The sequence below is a fragment of the Megalopta genalis genome, chromosome 2 (genome assembly GCF_051020955.1).
Source record: "Megalopta genalis isolate 19385.01 chromosome 2, iyMegGena1_principal, whole genome shotgun sequence".
Lineage (NCBI taxonomy): Eukaryota > Metazoa > Arthropoda > Insecta > Hymenoptera > Halictidae > Megalopta > Megalopta genalis.
Genome location: NC_135014.1, coordinates 26673108 through 26693604, shown reverse-complemented (window position 1 = coordinate 26693604; position 20497 = coordinate 26673108). Strand labels below are relative to the sequence as shown.

Here is a 20497-nt window from a genome sequence, read left to right as displayed (position 1 = left end):
CGGACGAAACGAGGAGCGGAGTGTGCACTCCCTCCCCGCCGTTGCACCCTGCCACACACTGGCCAACTTGTCATCGCCTCTAATGTGCTTACCGACGAGCTTTGTCATATTAAGTTATCAACGACCGTTCGGCTATCGCGAGCGAGAAATTGACAACGCCGGTTTATCGAACTGCCGCCACGATTTTCCGCGGCGGGCGCGCCGGAAATCCTTTTCACTTTTTTATGCTTTAAACGCGATTTTCTAGAATTTATTAACCCGGTTGAATGTTCACAAAAGAGAATGAGGGAGAGAGAGAGAGAGAATGCGGACGCGTAATCGGGCAAAAGCGACGAACGTTGAAGCGCGAGACAGAGTTTGACGTATTATTACGTCACAGCGATTACAGCGATTACAGCGATAAGCGACTGCAGCGATAGCGATCGCAGCGATGCAGCAATTTGTACAAACACAAAGTATCTATCATTTTTAATTACACGATCGAAATTTTACCGGTTGCGCTACACAACAATTCCCACGCGTGATTTATCGCGTATTTCGACGATCGATCCCTCGGACGGCCATTATCCGGACAAATAACGTTCGCATAATCGACGTTCTACTTGAACGGTCACCCCTAATGACAAGAATGGAAGCTATAGTTATAGAGAAGTTTGGTAACAGCATTAGCGGTCGAACGCTTATTTCAAGTTATTCTATCGATGGCGAACTCTTTCACCGGCAAAGTAAATCAGATTCGTCGAAACTGAAAGAAAGAGGGGAAAGGCGTTCCCTTTTTCTGGTAAAGGAAATAGGAAGCTTCGACCGAACCGCCTTGCCCATTTCTCGTTCTCCTTTTTTTATTCCTCCCCTTAGAAAGCCGCGCCTCTCTCTCCCGCAAAAGAAGAAGAAGAAGAAGTCTTGAAACGGTTTTCCACCGGAAGGAAAAATGTTGCCCTCCGATGCCTTTTTTTCTTCTCACGGTTCCCGGGTCCCCCGCCGCCCTTCTGCCCGCCATTTCTACCTGTATCCGCTCGCGTCACCCTCGCCACCCTTAATTCCGTTACTTTCATTGCACGCATTGCTGTTTGCCTTCAGTTTCTCCTTCGCGAGTCATGAATCCCTTTCCATCCCCTTTCGCCGAACAGTTTGTTTTTCTTTCATTACGACCCTCAGACCGAGGTCTACGCCGAGCGACGCGGAACAGGGCGAAAGTACCTATTATGGAATGCTTTTCGGAGGGGGGTGGAAGATTATCGTCGACTTTATTTCGACTTAGAGCTGTTATCGTTGAGTATTTGTGACAGTGTTTCGGAGATTGGGAACCGAACCGCATTAAAACCGTAGCCGGATCGTCTATTTCCGTTATTATGTTTATTTAGTCTTTATTTCTTTATTATTTAGTTTTTCGAAGCGCTGCAGTAATTGAAATCTCCTTGAACCAGTTCGACGAATATACTCGTCATGGAGAAGCGGCAGTGTTTTGTGTCACGACGAGTAAACTCGTCGCGCGCAAAAAGCAGTGACCATTGGCGTCTTCTGAAGAAGAGGCGCCACAGCTAACTGGTTAAAATTTAACGACGACTTTGCAACCCTTTACGACCACGATAATCAATTGCTTTCGGTCTCCGATTCGTTTTAGTCGCGTTCATGGCGCCTGAGCAAGATTAATGTCAGTTTCTACGAGCCAAAGAGTTCACACGATTCGAAAATTGCCCTGTTCAACCGTTTATAGTCTAATAAACGTGAATCGACTCGAAATGCTCCGGAATATACGTTAAATCGCGGACTAAGAAATAAAAATGGTTGCAGCTGTAAAAATCGCGGAGCCACGCCCCGCCTCCTCCCTCCTCCTCCAACCCCGGCAATTACGGTCGTACGTGCGGCGCCCTTGAATGCATCGTTAGACCGTGATTGATCCATATTTGTGAGTGTGCAAACGTTCCCCTTTGAGTGATCACTGGTGTACAAGCGGCGAGCAAACAACTCGAGTTTCAAAAAACGGAGCCGTACGGCCGGCCTCCGCCGTTGCTATCGGCTTTTTCTCGAGGTTAGACGCGGCACGAATGTAGCAGGAGAAAGCACCGTTTTACTTCGATACTAAACGAGTCACGATTCAGTTTTGCACCGGGCCGCCTCAAAGGAACGGCAATTCGGCGAACCGAGAAAGACGAAATTCCGAATAAAGCTGCAACGTATACAAAAAATATCGTACCTATTACTGTTCTTTACTTTTTTTTCTTTTTACACCGACAGCGTATGCCGCGCGGTAAATAACGCGTCGTTAACAATTCCGTTGGTTTAACGAGCGCGTTTCTACGTTATATACGATTCACTTTCGTATCGAATATTATACTTTTACCCGTGTGCGCGTCTATTTGTATCTCGAAAGCCTATCGAAAATAGAATTATTGTTGCTAAAAAAGAAAAATGATAAGAATTCCGTTTCGACCACTTTCTTTTTCACGGGACGCGGTTATTTAAAACGACGCGTCTTCGAGCCTCGGTCGCACGGCTAAATTGGACTTCCATTAATCTGCCCCTGTCGTCGTGGAAACCGTGTCGCTAAACGCGACGCCATCCGCAGCTATCTGCATCGAAAACGAGGATCCGATTGTGACTTCCTGTGTCTGTTCCTGCAGTCGTTGTTAGCAACGCCCTGCGCGCGCGAGAGGCCGACTTAAAACGTGTAAGCCGGCTTAACGCGTAACGCTACCGATGCACACAGTCATAGTCGCTAAACTATTCGGACAGAACGCAGTCGTTTCTTCGACCACTTAGCTGCGTCGATCTATTTTTCAGATCAATTTCCTACGCGTTCTTATCGATCGCATCGGGCGCAGTTTATTTCCGCAAGTTGTTCTGCAGGGTGTCTCGAAGTTATGGTATTTTCGGCGAATGAGAGATTCCTGAGGTTATTTCGAGTAACTTTTTCCTTTGCGAAAATGCGATCCGCGGCTTCGTTTACGAGTTATTCGTGAAAAACGCTGGCCAATCGGAGGCTAGCTCGACTGGCGCTAGGCAGCCGAGCCAATCGGCGGAACTGGGCGTCTACGCGCTCGTTGGCTCGACCGCCTAGCGTTAGGCGAGCTCGCATCTCATTGGCCAGCGTTTTTCGTTAATAACTCGTAAACGAAGCCTCGGAGAACATTTTTGTAAAGGAAAAAGTTGCTTCAAATGTCCTCAGGAATCTCTCATTGCTCGGAAGTACCATAATCATGGAATACCTTGTATTCTACGGAAATTGAATATTCCTAGTTGACTGAATGTTCGTATCTGTCGAGACCGCGCGCGCGCGCGTGTCCAGCTTCGGGCAAACATATTCATTTATTCGTGTATCTTTCGTCTCGCTACGAATGCATATAATTGATTGCAGTTGGACAATCGAGCGACGATCAATTTTTAAAGGCACTTACCCGTATATGCGGTCGACAGACAAATCGCCAACAGTAGAATAAGCTTCTTGGGGAACCTGGAATCAGAACAACAATTTATCGATCGTGTTTTGTCGACGATGGAGAAACGACTGAAAAATATCCAGGAGAAATCTCTGTGGTTGTCAGTCATCGTTGAAATAGTTGTTTTAATAATGCGTACAAGCGAACAATCCGTCAATAATGTGAAAATGAAATCACACGTAGATTCGCGTGTGTTAACAGTGGAATAACGAACGGACGGAACAAAAGATAGAGATATTAAATATTCAGAAAAGGAGATTGCAGGCTCCACGTTCGATCGGATATCTCGGACGTAACTGGCGCGGATTGCATATTTCATTAGAATATTTGAAACATCCTACGGATTTTATTGGATGTTCGGAAGTATTTGTATAACACGTATAATATTATATTTTATTCATACGTGTATTATATTATATGTTATATAAATTAAATATAATATTATACATGTTTTTATTCATACGTGTATTATATTATATGTTATATAAATTAAATATAATATTATACATGTTTTTATTCATACGTGTATTATATTATATGTTATATAAATTAAATATAATATTATACATGTTTTTATTCATACGTGTATTATATTATATGTTATATAAATTAAATATAATATTATACATGTTATATAAATATTTCCGAATACGGAAATTATTTTTTAAAATAGTTCGCGTAATATCAAGTGCATAGATCGAAGACAATTTTACGGATTTTACAGCACCCACGCGAGCATATATTTACCAAATCTATGATGCACATGCTTTGTATATATGGCTTGCATACAGTTTGCATATTCTTGCATAAGTCTGCATACTCGCTACATACCGTAAGTGCATAAACTACCTCGGTCTAGTCGTAAGACTCGATTTCGTATGCATAAAATGCATAAAATGCACCGAGTCATATCAAATGAGAAATACCGTCGGTCAGAAAAGCTGTTTCGGATTTAGAGTTAGAACAGCTCCGAGTCCGCCGGGGAGCGTCGTTGTTACCGACGAAAATGGCCGGCGAACGCGAAACCGAAGCAACGAGAAAGTGCAATGGGGTGAAAAATTTGCTGAAATGTTGCTCTAAACGCGATTCTGTCGGGAACAACGGTCGCCAACGCCGACGATTTAATTAAGTAGCGTTGTCGCCACCGTAGAAAAGCTCTCCGTTGCACGACGCGCATATTTGCCATGACGCGTCGTGACGTATGACACGTGACGACAGAAATGCAGCTGGTGCCTGCAGCGTCACGTACAACGAAACAACGGGATCGTGAGGACAATCCCGAGGACGATTTTATCTCCTCGCCGTCGTTCGCCATTTTCCCCGCGGCTTGATGCGGCAATTAGAGGTATGTACCACCGTTCGCATGTGCTCGGGGATCGGAAACCACTATAAGGAAGTCATTAACTATCTTAACGCGTCTCAGACGGTTGTCCCTAGCCGATCGAATCGTAGACACAAAGTAATGTCTCTCTAATTGACGCTCGGATTGTCCACGAAAATGGACAATTTCGGGAGAGGAGATACGATTGTTCGAGCCTTGCGGTTTCTTTTTATAGTTACGAATTGTCAACAATTATAAAAAGGCTCGTATAATCGTGTCTCCTCTTTCCAAATTGTCCATTTTTGTGCACAATCTGAGCGTCAGTTAGGGAGACATTACTACGCGAATATACGGGAATACTAAGTCGCGATTCTTCGGGCCTCGCGGCTCGTTTCTGCAGTCGTCGATCGTCAATGACGATAGAAACGAGCCGTAAGGCTCGAATAATCGTATCTCTTCTTCTCAAATTGTCCATTTTTCTACACAATCTGAGCGTCAGTTAGGGAGACATTACTACGCGAATATACGAGAATACTAAGTCGCGATTCTTCGGGCCTCGCGGCTCGATTCTGCAGTCGTCGATCGTCAATGACGATAAAAATGAGCCACCGGGCGGCAATTTACTGCGAAAAAAAGAAAGGCTGTACCCTTGAAGAGACTCCCAACTCGGACAAAATTGATTCGAGCTCTTTTTTAAGCACTTTTCTAAGCTCGGAACTTTCATAAAGCCATTCGATATATTTTCATACGACAAAAGTTGAAATTGTCGAAATCGGCGCTTAAAAATACGAGCCTTGTATGCCTGCTTACACGAACGGAATATGTAACGTTGCTTCTTACATTGGAATGGAAATCGACGGAAATACTTCTGGTCCTGTAAACGCAGTTTTCAAAAGCGCCTGCATTTGCGCAAGCCGCGCGACATTCGTTCGCCGTTCTCGGAAACGTTTCATCGAAATTTTCCCGGATTTATTATCGAAAGTTTACGCTTTTTACGATAAAATATGCAGGCGTAATTCAGAAAATAGAGAGCGTTATCTTCATCGTTACAGAGCGCGCGTAATTTTTCGATGGAAAATCGCAACGCGCGACCCTTTGCGCTCGCACAAAATCGTCGACAATTACGGTGCTGGCAAAATTAACATTTACCGTTTCATAAAATCTGCGCAATTTGATTCGAACAGACTCGTTATTTCCAACCTTCCGTCATTGTACCTTTTCACGTTGCGATCTTTTCGTATTGCAATCTTGTCACAATGTGAATTGCATCAAGAACATTATAACAGACATACGCGATACTTCGTACGCAACAATTTCCTGAATATTTTCCGTCGTCGAACGGCTGATTTTCCTTTCTTTTTTTCCGCAATTCTTTCACCTTCCGCGTGCAACTTTTTAATTTCGTTCAAATATCGTTAACGCGCCCGCGTTTTTATACGAAATCCTGCCCGCAGCTGCGACACAAATTTCACGATGACACGACCAAGTTGTTCCCTGGCCAGATCCCATAACAAAGCAGGTAAAACGTACGTCCCGTAACGTAGGTAAAAGTTTACGACACGAAATGAACATCTTCCTGCGGTACGTTCTTTGTTATCGCTGATAAACTAAAGTCCGTACCTTTGAAACTGCAAAGGTATGCGCATGCAGCGTACGCCAACTAGAAAAAGTAGAGGAATAGTTTAATAATCATTCTCGCGATCTGTTCTTGTAAAAGTTTAATCATGGGAGTTGTTCCGCGTTCAACAAAAAAAAAAAAACAGAAAAAAATACGTAAAACCTTCCAGCGGACGTTCCATCATCCGCGTCTCTTTTTCCTTTTTCGAAGACGCACAAGCAACGAGATCGGGACAATGCGTATCAATTATCTGCACGATCATGTCATTTCGCTAATCTGGATAAACGAGATTCTATTATTATATTAATAACTGCCACAGCGGCGGAGAACTGTGACCGACATGTTCCATCAGTTACGAGCTACGGGTTTCCATTAGTCCCATCCCCTGACCGCCGCTCCGTACAATGACCTTGATATCCAGCAATAACAGTGCCAGGATAATTAATACACCAGTCTCGAGCGATCAGAGTCGTCTACGATCGTATCGTAATACAGTGAACTCTCCCTAATTGACGCTCGGCTTGTACAGTTAATGTCTCTCTAATTGTCGCCCGAATTGACCACAAAAATGGGCAATTTGGGAAGAGGCGATACGATTATTCGAGCCTTGCGGTTTATTTTTATAGTTATAAATTGTTCACGATTATAAAAACGAGCCACAGGGCTCGAACAATCGTATCTCCTCTTCCCGAATTATCCATTTTAGCGGGCAGTAAAGCGTCCTCCATCTGAGCGTCAGTAAAGGAGACATTACTACGCGAATATACGAGAATACTAAGTCGCGATTCTTCGGGCCTCGCGGCTCGTTTCTGCAGTCGTCGATCGTCAATGACGATAAAAACGAGCCGCAAGGCTCGAATAATCGTATCTCCTTTTCCCGAATTATCCATTTTAGTGGACAATCTGAGCGTCAGTAAGGGAGACATTATTGTACACAAAAATGGAGAACTTGGGAAGAGTAAACACGATTATTCGAATCTTGCGCCTCCTTTTTACAATTATTCACGATCGGTAACTATAAAAACGATCCGCAAGGCTCGAACAATCGTGTCTCCTCCTCCCAAATCGTCAATTTTCGTGTACAATCTGAGCGTCAATCAGAGAGAATTTACTGTACAGTGAACTCTCCCTAATCGACGCTCGGATTGCACGCAAAAATTGTCCACCCGTAAAACCGTAACTTTGACTTTTAATTTTTTTTATCGCGATTTTGTTAATCGTGATTATTGTACGAAACGTTGCATAACAAAATTCTCTCGGATCTCTTCGCGCGAGCGTTGTAAACTTCACGAAAATCGTTAGGCTGCTCTTGCGATCGTATCGGAGAAAATAGCGTTCGGTACGCGCAGCATCGGAACGTTATATTCTGTAATATCAGCTGTAAAAAAGTCCGAGCTTCCTCGTGTCATCGTTTAAATAATAATCGCGCGGTACAGAGGCCGCGTGCGCGACGTATAGAAATGTTCTAAGGAAGCCGCCTAACCTCGACGGGGCGGAAGCCGTGATTCATGTTTCCAGGCTTATTCAACCATTTAAGCCCCACGTGCAGCGTGCATTAGCGTCAGTTATTATCATTCTAATTGCGGTAGCACTTTCATGAAAATGCAGAATTACAACTCACGCACGCTCGAAACGCGAACCTCCGAGGGCACGAATGCGCGCCTGTTAAAGATGCCGTCGGGGGACAAATGTCCTCGAACATAAATAATCCTACTTGCTTGGCTGCGATCATTCCGACATCCCATTAAGTTCAATGTTCGCTAATTCGAAGGCATCCCCGGCAACATACGTATTATCGCGTGTACAGTAATGTAGCCTTTGTTGTTACAGAGACAATTATTATCGACGGTGGCGGAACAGAGTCAGAACTGCGGAGACGAATTCCGCAACGCGGTCGATCGATGTTACGTCGCTCCCCATGTGTTAGAATGTTTATATCGCGTACGTATATTACAGTTTCTATATTGTTGGTAAAATTATAAACATTTTTCACTATACAATAATATATAAATAATTACATAAATAATTGTACAATTGTGCAATTATACACTATACACTTAAATGTAAATTCTCAATTTACTCCCCAAAACATTGAGTACGTGAATATCATTTTTAGTTATAAAATTATTTATCATTATATGTTTATATAATTACGTAATTATTTAATTGCACATTTATTTATTTAATCATACAATTATATAATATACTCAGCGTTTATTCCGTTTAATCGGCCTTAATCTTACTAAAGTTACAATTTAAATAGCCAACGGCCGCTACTTTTTCTCGCGCGACGAGTATACTCGTCGCGGTACAAAATGCTGCCGCTTCTCCATGACGAGTATACTCGTAGCGGTGCAAAATGCTGCCGCTTCTTCACGACGAGTATACTCGTCGCGGTATAAAATGCTGCCGTTTCTCCATGACAATAAGGGAGACACGATAAGCGTCAGTAAGGGAGACATTACTGTAACTGGTTAAAATCGCACGATCTCGTCGACCGAAAAAATGTTTCTTCGACTCGCGTCATCGCGTAAAAACAAATGCGGTGGTCTTTCCAGCCGGCGAGTATTCACCGATTGGTTTCCGGTTTTCCATATTTGACTCGTGCCTGTTCACCCGCGGGGACACATCGGTTTTCTGCTCGAATATTGAACCGGATTACGGCAATTCCTAAAGCTGTCGGTCCGACATTTTTTGTTATCCTAATGATTTACAGAACTTATCTCGATGATGGATGGTCTGCGGTCGCTTTGATTCGGCCGTGCGATAGTACCTCCTGGCCACTGCGAAATGGAAACCGCGCGGCGCGCCGTATCGACGCATTGAACAGCGTTTACCGTCAAAACGCGTGTCCAGACCGCCGGCGTTCCTATGGCATCCGCGCGTCTATGTATATAGCGTGCACCGCAGAATGCATTCTCATGCGCGGGCCGAGTATGCGAGCACTTAATATCTAATGAAACCGATAAATGAACAGCGGCGGCGCATCGCCGGGAATATCTTTCGTCGATTCGAGCCACGAAATCTGTAATTTTAACGAAAGGAAAAAAGCAGCGCGCTGCCAACCGCGTCGGCGGTTGAACGGAAATTCTTATTCGAGTCGAATAAATCGAAGAATAATTTTGTGAATGCGAGCAGGCGCGAACGTTGATTCGTATAAAATTGTCTCCTCTCGCCGCTCCGTGCCCGACGGAATTAATTCCGAAAATCCATGGGGTCCGCGCGCCAACGAACGGAGAGCCCGGATCTCCAGCGTTTTTCCGTTATCGATGATTCCTGTCAATCATAGCGTTTCTACGCTTTGACAGTGACGGTTCAACTAACGCAACACGTTTTTGCTGATTACACGGAAACCGGCGGTATCGGAACGATGCGGTCGCCAAATCGTATCGCGCGTCTCTGTTTCAGGAATTTTCGAAAGCAATTTCCTCGAAAGTAGAAATTCCTGATTGAATTTCACGTCGTCTTTATGCACGCTACGTGCGCGTTCTGCCTTCGATTGGGAATAATCAAAGCCATTATTATTTATATTATAAATTATATATTGCTAATTACTACATATTACTATATATTATATTACTATTTACTACATATTACCATATATTATATTAATAATTACTAAATATTACTATATATTAATAATTAATCGATTACTAATAAATAATGCTCTATCACGTTACAGATTGTAATGTTTAAAAATATTTCGCAAAATGAATTCTCAACGTTCCCTTTCGTTTTATTTATTACAAAATTCTACAGGTTTTGCCCACGAAATTATTAATTCCATAGATTTTATATTCAGATCATATGTACGATCTACAATCTATCGATCTATTTAATAATCTATTTAAATCTATTATTATTATTAAATCTGTTGAACGCGATCGATTTCACGATCCTCTCCAAATCTTAGTTTCTTTAACAGTGCACAGTTTCGCACGCGGCGATTCTTACGAATCGTTGACGAAACAATTCCAAAGGGATGAGAAATTTTATTGGATCATGGTAACGAGAGAGAGAAAGCATCGTAAAATCCGGGAGAACACCGGTGTCCGTTTTACAGATGACCGGCGATTCTTTAAGCCGTTCAATCGAATCGGTTAAGCGACCGTTCCCCGGCCGAAACGCGACAATGCCGGGGAATACTATCGGGCAAATGACGTTTGTCATTAAGTCGTACGCGACTGTAGTGGTTATACAGGTGTAGAGAGCCGGCCCCCTAACGCAGTCGTAATTGTCACGAGTGGTAAATAGGTACACCCTCATTAGTTACCACTCGTCATTGTTGCTGCATTGATGCCTCCTAACAAAGGAGCCTCGAGAATGAATTCACGTCTGCGCCGGCCGGGATACATTGTGCCGGAGTGTCCCTCATTATCATATGGACACAGATACCGTGTTTCATTTCCTGTTCTTCGACAATAATTTAATGCTGTTTCTCGTTCCGCGAACCAATAATACGAAATAAACCCCTCGTTCGTTTTCGCAATTCGCGAGCGCGCGCGAGAGAAGCGCCGCGTTCGCCGTTCTAATTACACGTCGCAGCTATCTATAAAATTAATGCGTGATTCCGATTTGTTTCAATTAAAATGTTCATTAAAAGCGGCGAGCGACCGCGTACTTACGCACATGGCTGTACTCGTTAAGACGACGCCAAGGGTAGTATCCTAGGGATTGCAGTATAATGTCTCTCTAATTGACGCTCGGATTGCCCACGAAAGTGGACGATTTCGGAAGAGCAGATGCGATTGTGGCTCGTTTTCTATGGCTATCGATTGTCAACGACTGTAAAAACGAGTTGCGAGGCTCGAATAATCGTGTCTCCTCTTCCCAAATTGTCCATTTTTGTGCACCGTTTTTGAGCGTCGGTAAGGGAGACATTACTGTAAATCTAATTACAGCAATGTCTCCCTAACTGGCGCACAGATTGCGCACAAAAATGGATAATTCGGGAAGATTATTCGAGCCTTGCGGTTCGTTTTTACAATTGTTGACAATCGGTAAATATAAAAGCTCTAACCGCGAGGCTCGAATAATCGTATCTCCTCTTCCTAAATTGTCGTGGACGATCTGAGCGTCAATTAGAGAGACCTTACGGTAACTCGTAGCAACGCGACGCGCGGAATCTCTCATCAGAGTCATAAGAAATCGACGTCGAATAAAGCCGCAAATCATCGACCGCGCGCATCCAGCGCGAAGAGGAATCGGTATCGCAGCGCGCGCGTTAATTAGTTTACGCTAAACATCGGTACCCTGCGCCAGACACCGCCACACCAAAGGCACGTTTGTTGCCACTTCTGGCTAGCGTAATGGTAATGCTTCATCACGATATGACTAAACTAACTTCCCTTCTAGGTGGACATGTTTAATAAGGCTTGAGCTAATTGCATCAACTATTAACGTTGCAGTTGCCCGGGCAACGCGAATTGCATTAATGCTGCGGATAGGTGCCGTGTGACGTCGAACTTCTGCCCGCACCTAAATCATTCATTAGGGAAGTGGAGCGCACCGAACCGTATAAGCTGTCGATTCTAGGGAATTGTAGATGTTTCGCTGGATAAATTCGTTTCACGGTTACTCGAAGTCCGTCGCATCTTACACACGGTGATCGGGAAGATCGATCTTAGGAGATGGCGAATAGGCTATGAATATTCTTATCTCCTCGCGCGATACAGATACCTTCTTTTTTCACGAGATAGTAATAAGAGAATAATAATAGAATAATAATAACAACAATAATAATAATAATAGTGATAGAAATATAAATCTGAAATAGGTAGTTCATTAACCAGCTAGCTGTTGCAATCTCCTTGAAAAGTGTCCAAGTTACTGTAATTATAATGCATACGTTTGTTTGTCTTCATATTTTATTTAAACGCAACGCTTCTGTAAAATATATAATTTAATAGAGAATATCCTTCTTAAGCTGTTAGCTGTTTTTCACGAATGTACTCGTCGTAAAGAACTGACAAGATTTCGTCAGAAACGGGGAGGTTTTCACCCTTTAACTTTTCTCGATAATATAATACAATCATTTTAATGATTATATAAATTATATAATAATAATAATAATAATAATAATAATAATAATAATAATAATAATAATAATAATAATATTATTATTATTATTATTATTAAATAACTGGAAATATCGTAGAGAAGAAATTTATACATGTATTACCGATTCACTTTGTTTGCTTTAAAGAAAACACACTTATCGAACGTACCATCTTTTGAGCAATTGTGTATACGTGTATTTTGCTGGTTCATTTTTTTTTCTATGTACTATACAAGTGTATTATGCACTAAACAAGTATATTATATATTATGCAAGCCGAGGGACAATCGGGGAAACATTGACTGTACAGTAATATCTCCCTAATTGACGCTCGGATTCTGCAGAAAAATGGACAATGTGGGAAGATGAGATACGATTATTCGAGCCTCCATTTTTGTGGACAATCCGAGCGTCAATTAGAGAGACATTACTGTACCTGTTAATCGTGAAAAAACGACGAAGTCCGGCCCGGCGAAATGTAACCGACAAGAAGACGAGATTTCCGTCCGTCGTTCAATCTTGAAGAGACGCACGTGTCCATTCGCAAGCATAATTTATCCTGCTTTAAACGCAGAAGAGTTAGCCGAAGATACGTCGACCGGATATTTTGCACGGTAATGAAACCGGCGGCGCGGCTCTAACGCCTATAATATAATAGAACACGAGCCGGGGCGGAGCTTTATTAAACCTGTCTGTTTCGTAGTAAACTAACTTAAGCGGTAGGCTAACGCACCGCTGTTAGAAATGGTGGTTTTGATAAGTAAGCTCGAGGACCGAGCCCGTGGTACCTCTCGCGAGCAATCACGGCATACGCTCGTTACGTTTAAACGGCTCGTTAAAACCTAGCAACGTGTCATTTTCTGGTAAATCCGCGCGTCTCGTTTGCTCGTGATTCAAGTCTGCGGCGCCGAGGGTGGCCGCGGCCACCCCGAGGAAAAACAACGAAAGAGCTCGTTAACAAATTCTATATATTTACCGCGACCTACACTCGCGGCCGTAAGGGCACCTAGCAAATTGTCGAAAGCTCGGATATCTCGAAAAAATGTTGCGGAACCTTTGAATCGGGGGGTTGCGCCGGTTGTACAGGGCGAACCGTTTAACCTCTTAGCCGCGGACGACGCGTATACGCGTCACAAGGAAACGGCAATTTTACGCCTTGCAAGAAAAATATGTACTTCTATACTTCTCCTATGATTTAGGTTAAAACGCTTGCGAAACTTGTTCGCAAAATTTCGCACGATTTAGAATAATTCCAGGAGAACTTGGCGAAAGAAACTGCGCCCGGTGCGATCGATAAAACGCTTATAAAATTGATCTTAAAATTAGATCGACGCGGCTTTGTGGCTAAAATGATTCGATCAAATATCTTGTAAATCGTTAAGCACCCACAGGAGTCTCGGTTTTTAGTGTCGTGAAATTTGGACAGTTTTGTGATACTTCGTAATGTTACATGCTTCGTAATGTTACGTACTTCGTGATGTTATGTACTTCATAATGTTACATACTGTATAATGTTACATACTGTATAATGTTACATACTTTATAATGTCGCATACTTCATAATGTCATACTTCGTAATGTTACATACTTTATAATGTGATATACTTCATAATGTCATACTAGATAATATTGCAGTCACTGTATTCACTATAAAACTCACCCCCGTTTCACGTTAACACAAAAGAAAATATACACGATTTGAATCGGCAAATAAAACAACTTGATACCAATTATTTCTATATATATATATATATATTTCTACATCGTGCCACTAATTTTTAACGCTCGGCAATATTAGCGTTAATTTAACAGATCGATTTCGCGGCACCCTCGTTGCAACCGTAACGCCGTTCGTCGGACATAACTTTGCCCAGCTGCAAGAACAACTCCGATAAATCATGGCGTCTCGTCGAATCGATTGCTTTGCCGATCCACGGCGCTGCTAATTCGATCGACGCGTCGGAAGAAAAATCGAAAAGATGCAAATCGGCACGAGCGATCGCACGAACAATCGTTACCGCGTGTTTCCTCTCTCCCCCTTTCCTCTAATCCATCTTCCAGCGAAACTTCCATCTCGGCGTTGACTGGCGTCTAAACGAAAATGGGCAGGTGCTCCATCATGTGTAAATTATACGTGCGAAACTTGTTGTCTCCAGAAGTCCCGGTAACACGTATTCCAAGGAATTGTGATACATGGTACCCGCGAGCCGGTTACCAAAGTACAGACAGACGTTAACAAATTTCATTCTATTTAGTTAGCTCCGGAAGTAATTACTTAATTACCCGCGCGGCGTGCCGTTCAACGAGGTTAACGCTTTCCTTAGGATCAACGGTGAACTCGAGCAAGCGTCGGCAACCTTCTTCGGCTCGAAGAAGGCGGCTCGAAATCTCATTCGAAACGTGCGCATTTTTTTCACGAGATGAATTTGATCGAAAAAATAATTTCCGTACGCTTTCAATAGAAAAAGATTGAATTAAATTCAAACTTCTAGATTCGAATTATTATACAAACAAATATGGTCGTCGAATTATCAAATGGGTCGCTCGGACATCGCTTTTTATTTCCAGCTAATTGCTATGCTGCCTTTTTTTATGCCGACTGCTCCGAGTTTCTCTAAAAACGAGTCGCGAGGCCCGCGACTTAGTACAGTAATGTCTCTCTAATTGACGCTCAAATTGTCCACGAAAATGGACAATTTCGGAAGAGGAGATTCGATTAAATTTGAGTCTTGTCCCTCGTTTTTATAATTATCGATTCTCAACAATTATAAAAACGTGGTGCAAGGCTCGAATAATCGTATCGCCTCTTCCCAAATTGTCCATTTTTCTGCACAATCTGAGCGTCGGTTAGGGAGACATTACTATATTCGTATATAATATAATAATCACGACTCAGCATTCATAAATCCGCCGATTGCAATTCCGTCGAACATTTCTAGAAGAAAGTACTATACATTGCCGAAACGGTCGCAAAACGAACGAACACGAAGTATTATACTGTTCGTCTTGGATCGCAGTTTTGCACGTCGCAAAATCGAGCGACGCGTAATAATCGTTCCGCTAATTTTCGACGAACAAATGTGTGCATCTCGCGCGAGAAATTCTGGAAGGGAAGGGAAATAAATTGGAAAGCAATCTTGTTACGTTTTGATGCAATATCTCGAGCATCCCGAGCAACAAATTTCTTGCCCTATTACCGCGTTCATATTTTCTTCGAGCAGTTACCTCCCCCCTTTTCGAGATAAATTATTGCCGTCAATTTCTCAGCGTTGGAAACGCTCGCGGAGAAAAGAAACTCGCGACGCTCCGAACAAAAGTTACGCATCTTTTTTCGCGTGGGATACGATCCCGAAACGAGAAACATAGATTTTTGCGCTTAGAGGAAAAAAGAGACGAGACGACGACCTCTTCGAACTCGAAGAGGCTTTCTTCGAAGCCTCGTGAAAACGGCCACGCGTTAAAAACCTGCGCCACGAATTTATTTCAATTTCGTCCGCGACACGGCGCGCAATGACACGCGCGAACAACGGAATATTTTATCGCGGCGCAGGTATTATGTGATTATTAAGCGAAAACAATTAACGAAGACTCATTATCGTGATTATACGCTCCCACGGCCGCGCGTTCGTCGATTTTATCCAGTATTTAAAGCGATCCGCGGACGATCGACTCTGGTTGCGCACGAATCTTGCCAATATAATCGTAATTCGCTGTTGCTCGCATAATCCGGAGCGCGAAGGAAATTTAAGCGAGCGCTGAATTCTAGGATAACGCGGGGCAGCTCGTTAAAACCGGTGTTTTCGCGGGTGGTACGCCGACCGATTGGCTCGGTCCATGAGAAAATTTCGACGCACTTGAAGGCAACGCTTCGTTATTAACGATTCGATTGAAAACGGCGCTCTTCGCCGCGGCTAAACTCGGCGATAGCATCGTTTGCTCGTCATTATCCGGCGCGTTTCGAGGCTCCCAGCGTCGAACCGCTTCTAATCACTATATTTAACCGGTTCAACTTGTTAATTAACAATAGATCCCGCGGTTCGGCTGATTAGCACGCGACGCGCGCGAGGATGCAATTTGCCTGGCATAACTCCTGGGGAAAAGGAGTCTCGACGCACGCGGTTTCTCATTCGTTCGCGCCTTTGGAGATATTGTAACAATATTGTAACAATATTGCAACAACTATCTTTACGAGCAAAAGCGATAACATGTATAAAGTTCTTCATTATTTGTGACAGGAGTTTCGATCGTCGAACGGCAGGAATATTTTTCCGGTAAATCGCGCGATTGGAAACCTTCGATTTTCAATTTTCCCGATCACGGGAAGTTTTTTATCTGCTACCGATAAGCGTTCGGCCTTCCCAGTGCCTATGAAAGGCTTAGCATAATAATGAGACACCCTGTGATTGGTGGAACATCGGTCAGAAACGACTCGAAGCAGGAAGGCCGCGCTTCGCTAACCGCGAGGGTTGGCAGAAAGAAATGCCGCAGAAATGGCTACGCTCGTGGCCAACGGGCACCCTGTGCGCCTAGTTCGAGAGAAAATTGAATGCACGGAACGGCCCTAATCGTCGGCATAAAATTTACAATCGCGCCGGATGCCCCCGGTAATAACGCGAGAGGCATCGTGCCTAAGCAAACGAAATAAATCAAACCGCAAACAACAGCGGAACCTATAACGCGGCACCTGTTAATTACAGCCGCGGGTTTAACCGGAATTAATTCTGAGACAACGTTAGCCTGCTCGTAAACGGACGACAGCGTGGCAGAGAGAGGGAGAGAGAGTGAGAGAGAGGGAGAGAGAGTGAGAGAGAGGGAGTCTGTCGACACCGAGCACGAGTGGAGCACATTTCATCGTACTGTAAGTAACTACACTGCGCGATACGGACATCTCCGCGTTGATTGCATAAATTATTAACGTTAGTGCCATTGCCAGGCCAACAGGGAGAGGGGATACGGCAACCTCGAGTATACGGGGGGGCCCTTAAAACGAAATATGAAACTTTATGGACGCGCCCCCCGTTCCTCGCGATGTCGCAAAAACCCTCGCGCCCGCTTCCTTTTATATTATACGTTTCGGTCGCGGCCATCGTTCTCGGGGAGAGAACCGAGTGAAATAATAAATGAATTATACCTATCCCCGCACCGCGGAACGCTCGCGCGCGCCCGACAATGATTCCCGGAAATATCCGGCCGGAAAAGTCTCGGATACGTGCCACCGAAACCGAATAACTTTTTCTTGCACGAATTCGTCGACTTCTCTCGACTTCGATTCGCCTGCGAACAGATTCGCGCACATTTCATCAGAAGTGGCAGCGACGAAGTGCTAATTATATTTCACGCTTTTCACAGTGTGGTACAACGTTGCCCGTCGTTCGGTCCCTCTATACAAAGACCGGGGCTCGGGACGCTTTCTTACATTACATTGGCACGCAGTTAATGAGAGGATGGTCCTCGTGTTTCCTAATTAGCACCGCGGGACGGTGCCGTTGTTTGGTAGCCTAACATAACTAATTGCAAATGGAGACTGACGCAACTAATTGCAATTTTAGATCGTTCCTACTCCATAGTTCAACGGAATAACGCTGTAAATTCTCCCAAATTGTTCCCCGGATCGTACGCGAAAGTGGACAATTTAGGACAATTTAGTTGTCCCGATTGTCGACGACGGTAAATCTTTGCAAGTAGTTCACTTTTGTTTAGAAACTTATTTATTATTATTAATATATTATATAATATTATATTATACTATATTATACTATATTATATCATATTATATCATATCATATAATATTATATTATATTATACCATATCATATCATATCATATAATATTGTATTATATCATATCATATCATATAATATTATATCATATCATATCATATAATATTATATCATATCATATCATATAATATTGTATTATATCATACTATATTATATCATATCATATCATATAATATTATATTATTATTATATACTAATAATATATTACATTAATTTGCTAACCGATGAAATATTTCACGCGAACCATTGTCGCATACTTTCAAATCTCTCGCTTCGATACAACGAAATCGCATCGAAATCCAGCTGGAAAAGCAGTTTCCGAATTAAAAGCGAAATAGTTTTGGACAAATTAAATCGCGTGTCTCGCTCGAACAATGGACGAACCAATCTCCGCACGAATTACAACAACGCGGACAGAAAAAAAGAAGAAGAAGAAGAACGCAGCGCAAGTTAGGGAACGCGGAAGCAGGAAGCGCATCGTCGGACGAATGGCGGAATTTGCTTTATCGAGGCCCCGGGGGTGTAGCAGTAACGCTCGAAGACAGAAGACGAAGCGGAACGCTGTGTCTCGCTATCGTGTCAACGTTGCACGAAAAATTCAGTGAACACTCTCCGCGCTATGCCCACACCGCCAAGAATGCCTCGGGACGTTATCTTTCCACGGAATACAAAGTCTAACATGCCGGGTCTATCCGAAAAATCGCCTTTCGCAACATTCCTCGTCGGAACGACGAAGGACGCGCGACAAGATATCAAATCGACGAGAGAGAGAGAGAGAGAGAGAGAGAGAGAGAGAGAGAGAAATCGGTGTACAGTAATGTCTCTCTAATTGACGCTCGGATTGTTCACAGAAATAGACAATTTGTGGAGAGGAGATGCGATTGTTCGAGTCTTGTGACTCGTTTTTTTATGGTTACCGGTTGCCAACAATTATAAAAACGAGCCGCGAGACTCGAATAATCGCGTCTCCTCTTCCCGAATTGTCCACTTTTCTGCACAATCTGAGCGTCAAGGTAGATATTACTGTATTTCGATCTCTGTAATTTTTTCGCCTGCAAAAAATAATAATAACGTCTCAGCATTCGCGATTTCATTCGATCTTCTCGACGTTTTAAATACTGCGCGCTCAATTTTTGTCGCGAACGCGTCGAATTCGCTGTATCCGGTTGCCCACCGCAACGCATCGCGCGATTCTAATTAAAATTATAACGCGCAGCGCGATGTTCCGGACGATACGTACAATTTTTCATAATTCTCGCGTACAATGCGCGAATTACACTTAACGAAATATCATATCGAAACGGCCGTTATCGGGACAAACGGATATGGTAACCAGATACGTACGACGAACGCTGCGCTCGTTTCGTTTTCGAATTATTTGTCAATTTCGCCGTTCATGATCGCGAAACTCCCCGACTCCTGCAAAAAAACAGATCCGGCGTTATTTTTAAACGATTCCGTTTAATATTTCACTCGTCAAAAATGTAAACGTCGAATATTGTCACGAATCATTTGCGCGCACCGTTTCGATAGAAAGAAAAAAAAACGTGGCAGAAATCCGCGCGCGCTCGCGCGCCCTTTTCACGGCTAAAATGCGACATTTGAAAATATTTTTCGCGTTTTTATATATGTATATTTTTGTCGGCGCGCGTACGCTGCGAATTTCAGAAAGCACGAAACGGAAGCGTGCGTTTTTATTATGTCAATTAGTAATGTGTCAAACGTCCGCATAGAAATTCTGTTTTTGACGCGCGTGGAATAAAACCCGGCAAGAAACTTGTTGTTTCTTTTTTTATCTACCGGCTTCTATTTAGCGCGCGTACGCGCGTTTCGTGTACGAACATTTCGAACTGTAATTCAATATTATTCTAATTTCATTATAATCTGTTATTATTATTATTCTAATATTATTATTATTATAATTATCAATTATAATATTATTATTATTATTATTAATTATAATATTAATATTATTATTATTATAATTAAATTGAAGCGCCCATATTCCATAGGGTCTAGAATGCAAATATATAGCTATAAATATATTGTATACTGTATATACTGTACAATGTAGACTGTACAGCGCAAACGCGTGCGAATTTGCAAAGCTCGGCGATACGAGACGAAACTAAACCAGACGAGACGAGAGACGAGACGGTTCGCGTCCGCGGAGAATAAGTTGCGCTGCCATATTTCTACGTCGCGGCCATAGCGAAAACGAGTTGCTTCAGCTGCCGCTCTGAATGTTGACGATTCTTTTCAGACTTTGAACGACGTCGCCGG

At 43.0% G+C, this 20497-nt stretch overlaps 1 protein-coding gene across 3 annotated transcripts in view; it reads right to left on the bottom strand.

Annotated features, from left to right (window-relative positions):
* Positions 1-20497, bottom strand: part of Cad87A (cadherin 87A) — a 246849-nt gene that overhangs the window by 95149 nt on the left and 131203 nt on the right. For all 3 annotated transcript variants that reach the window (XM_033486901.2, XM_076518912.1, XM_076518911.1), the window contains one exon: positions 3396-3451. In XM_033486901.2, the coding sequence (XP_033342792.1) occupies positions 3396-3451 (56 nt within the window). The remainder of the gene's footprint in view (positions 1-3395; positions 3452-20497) is intronic.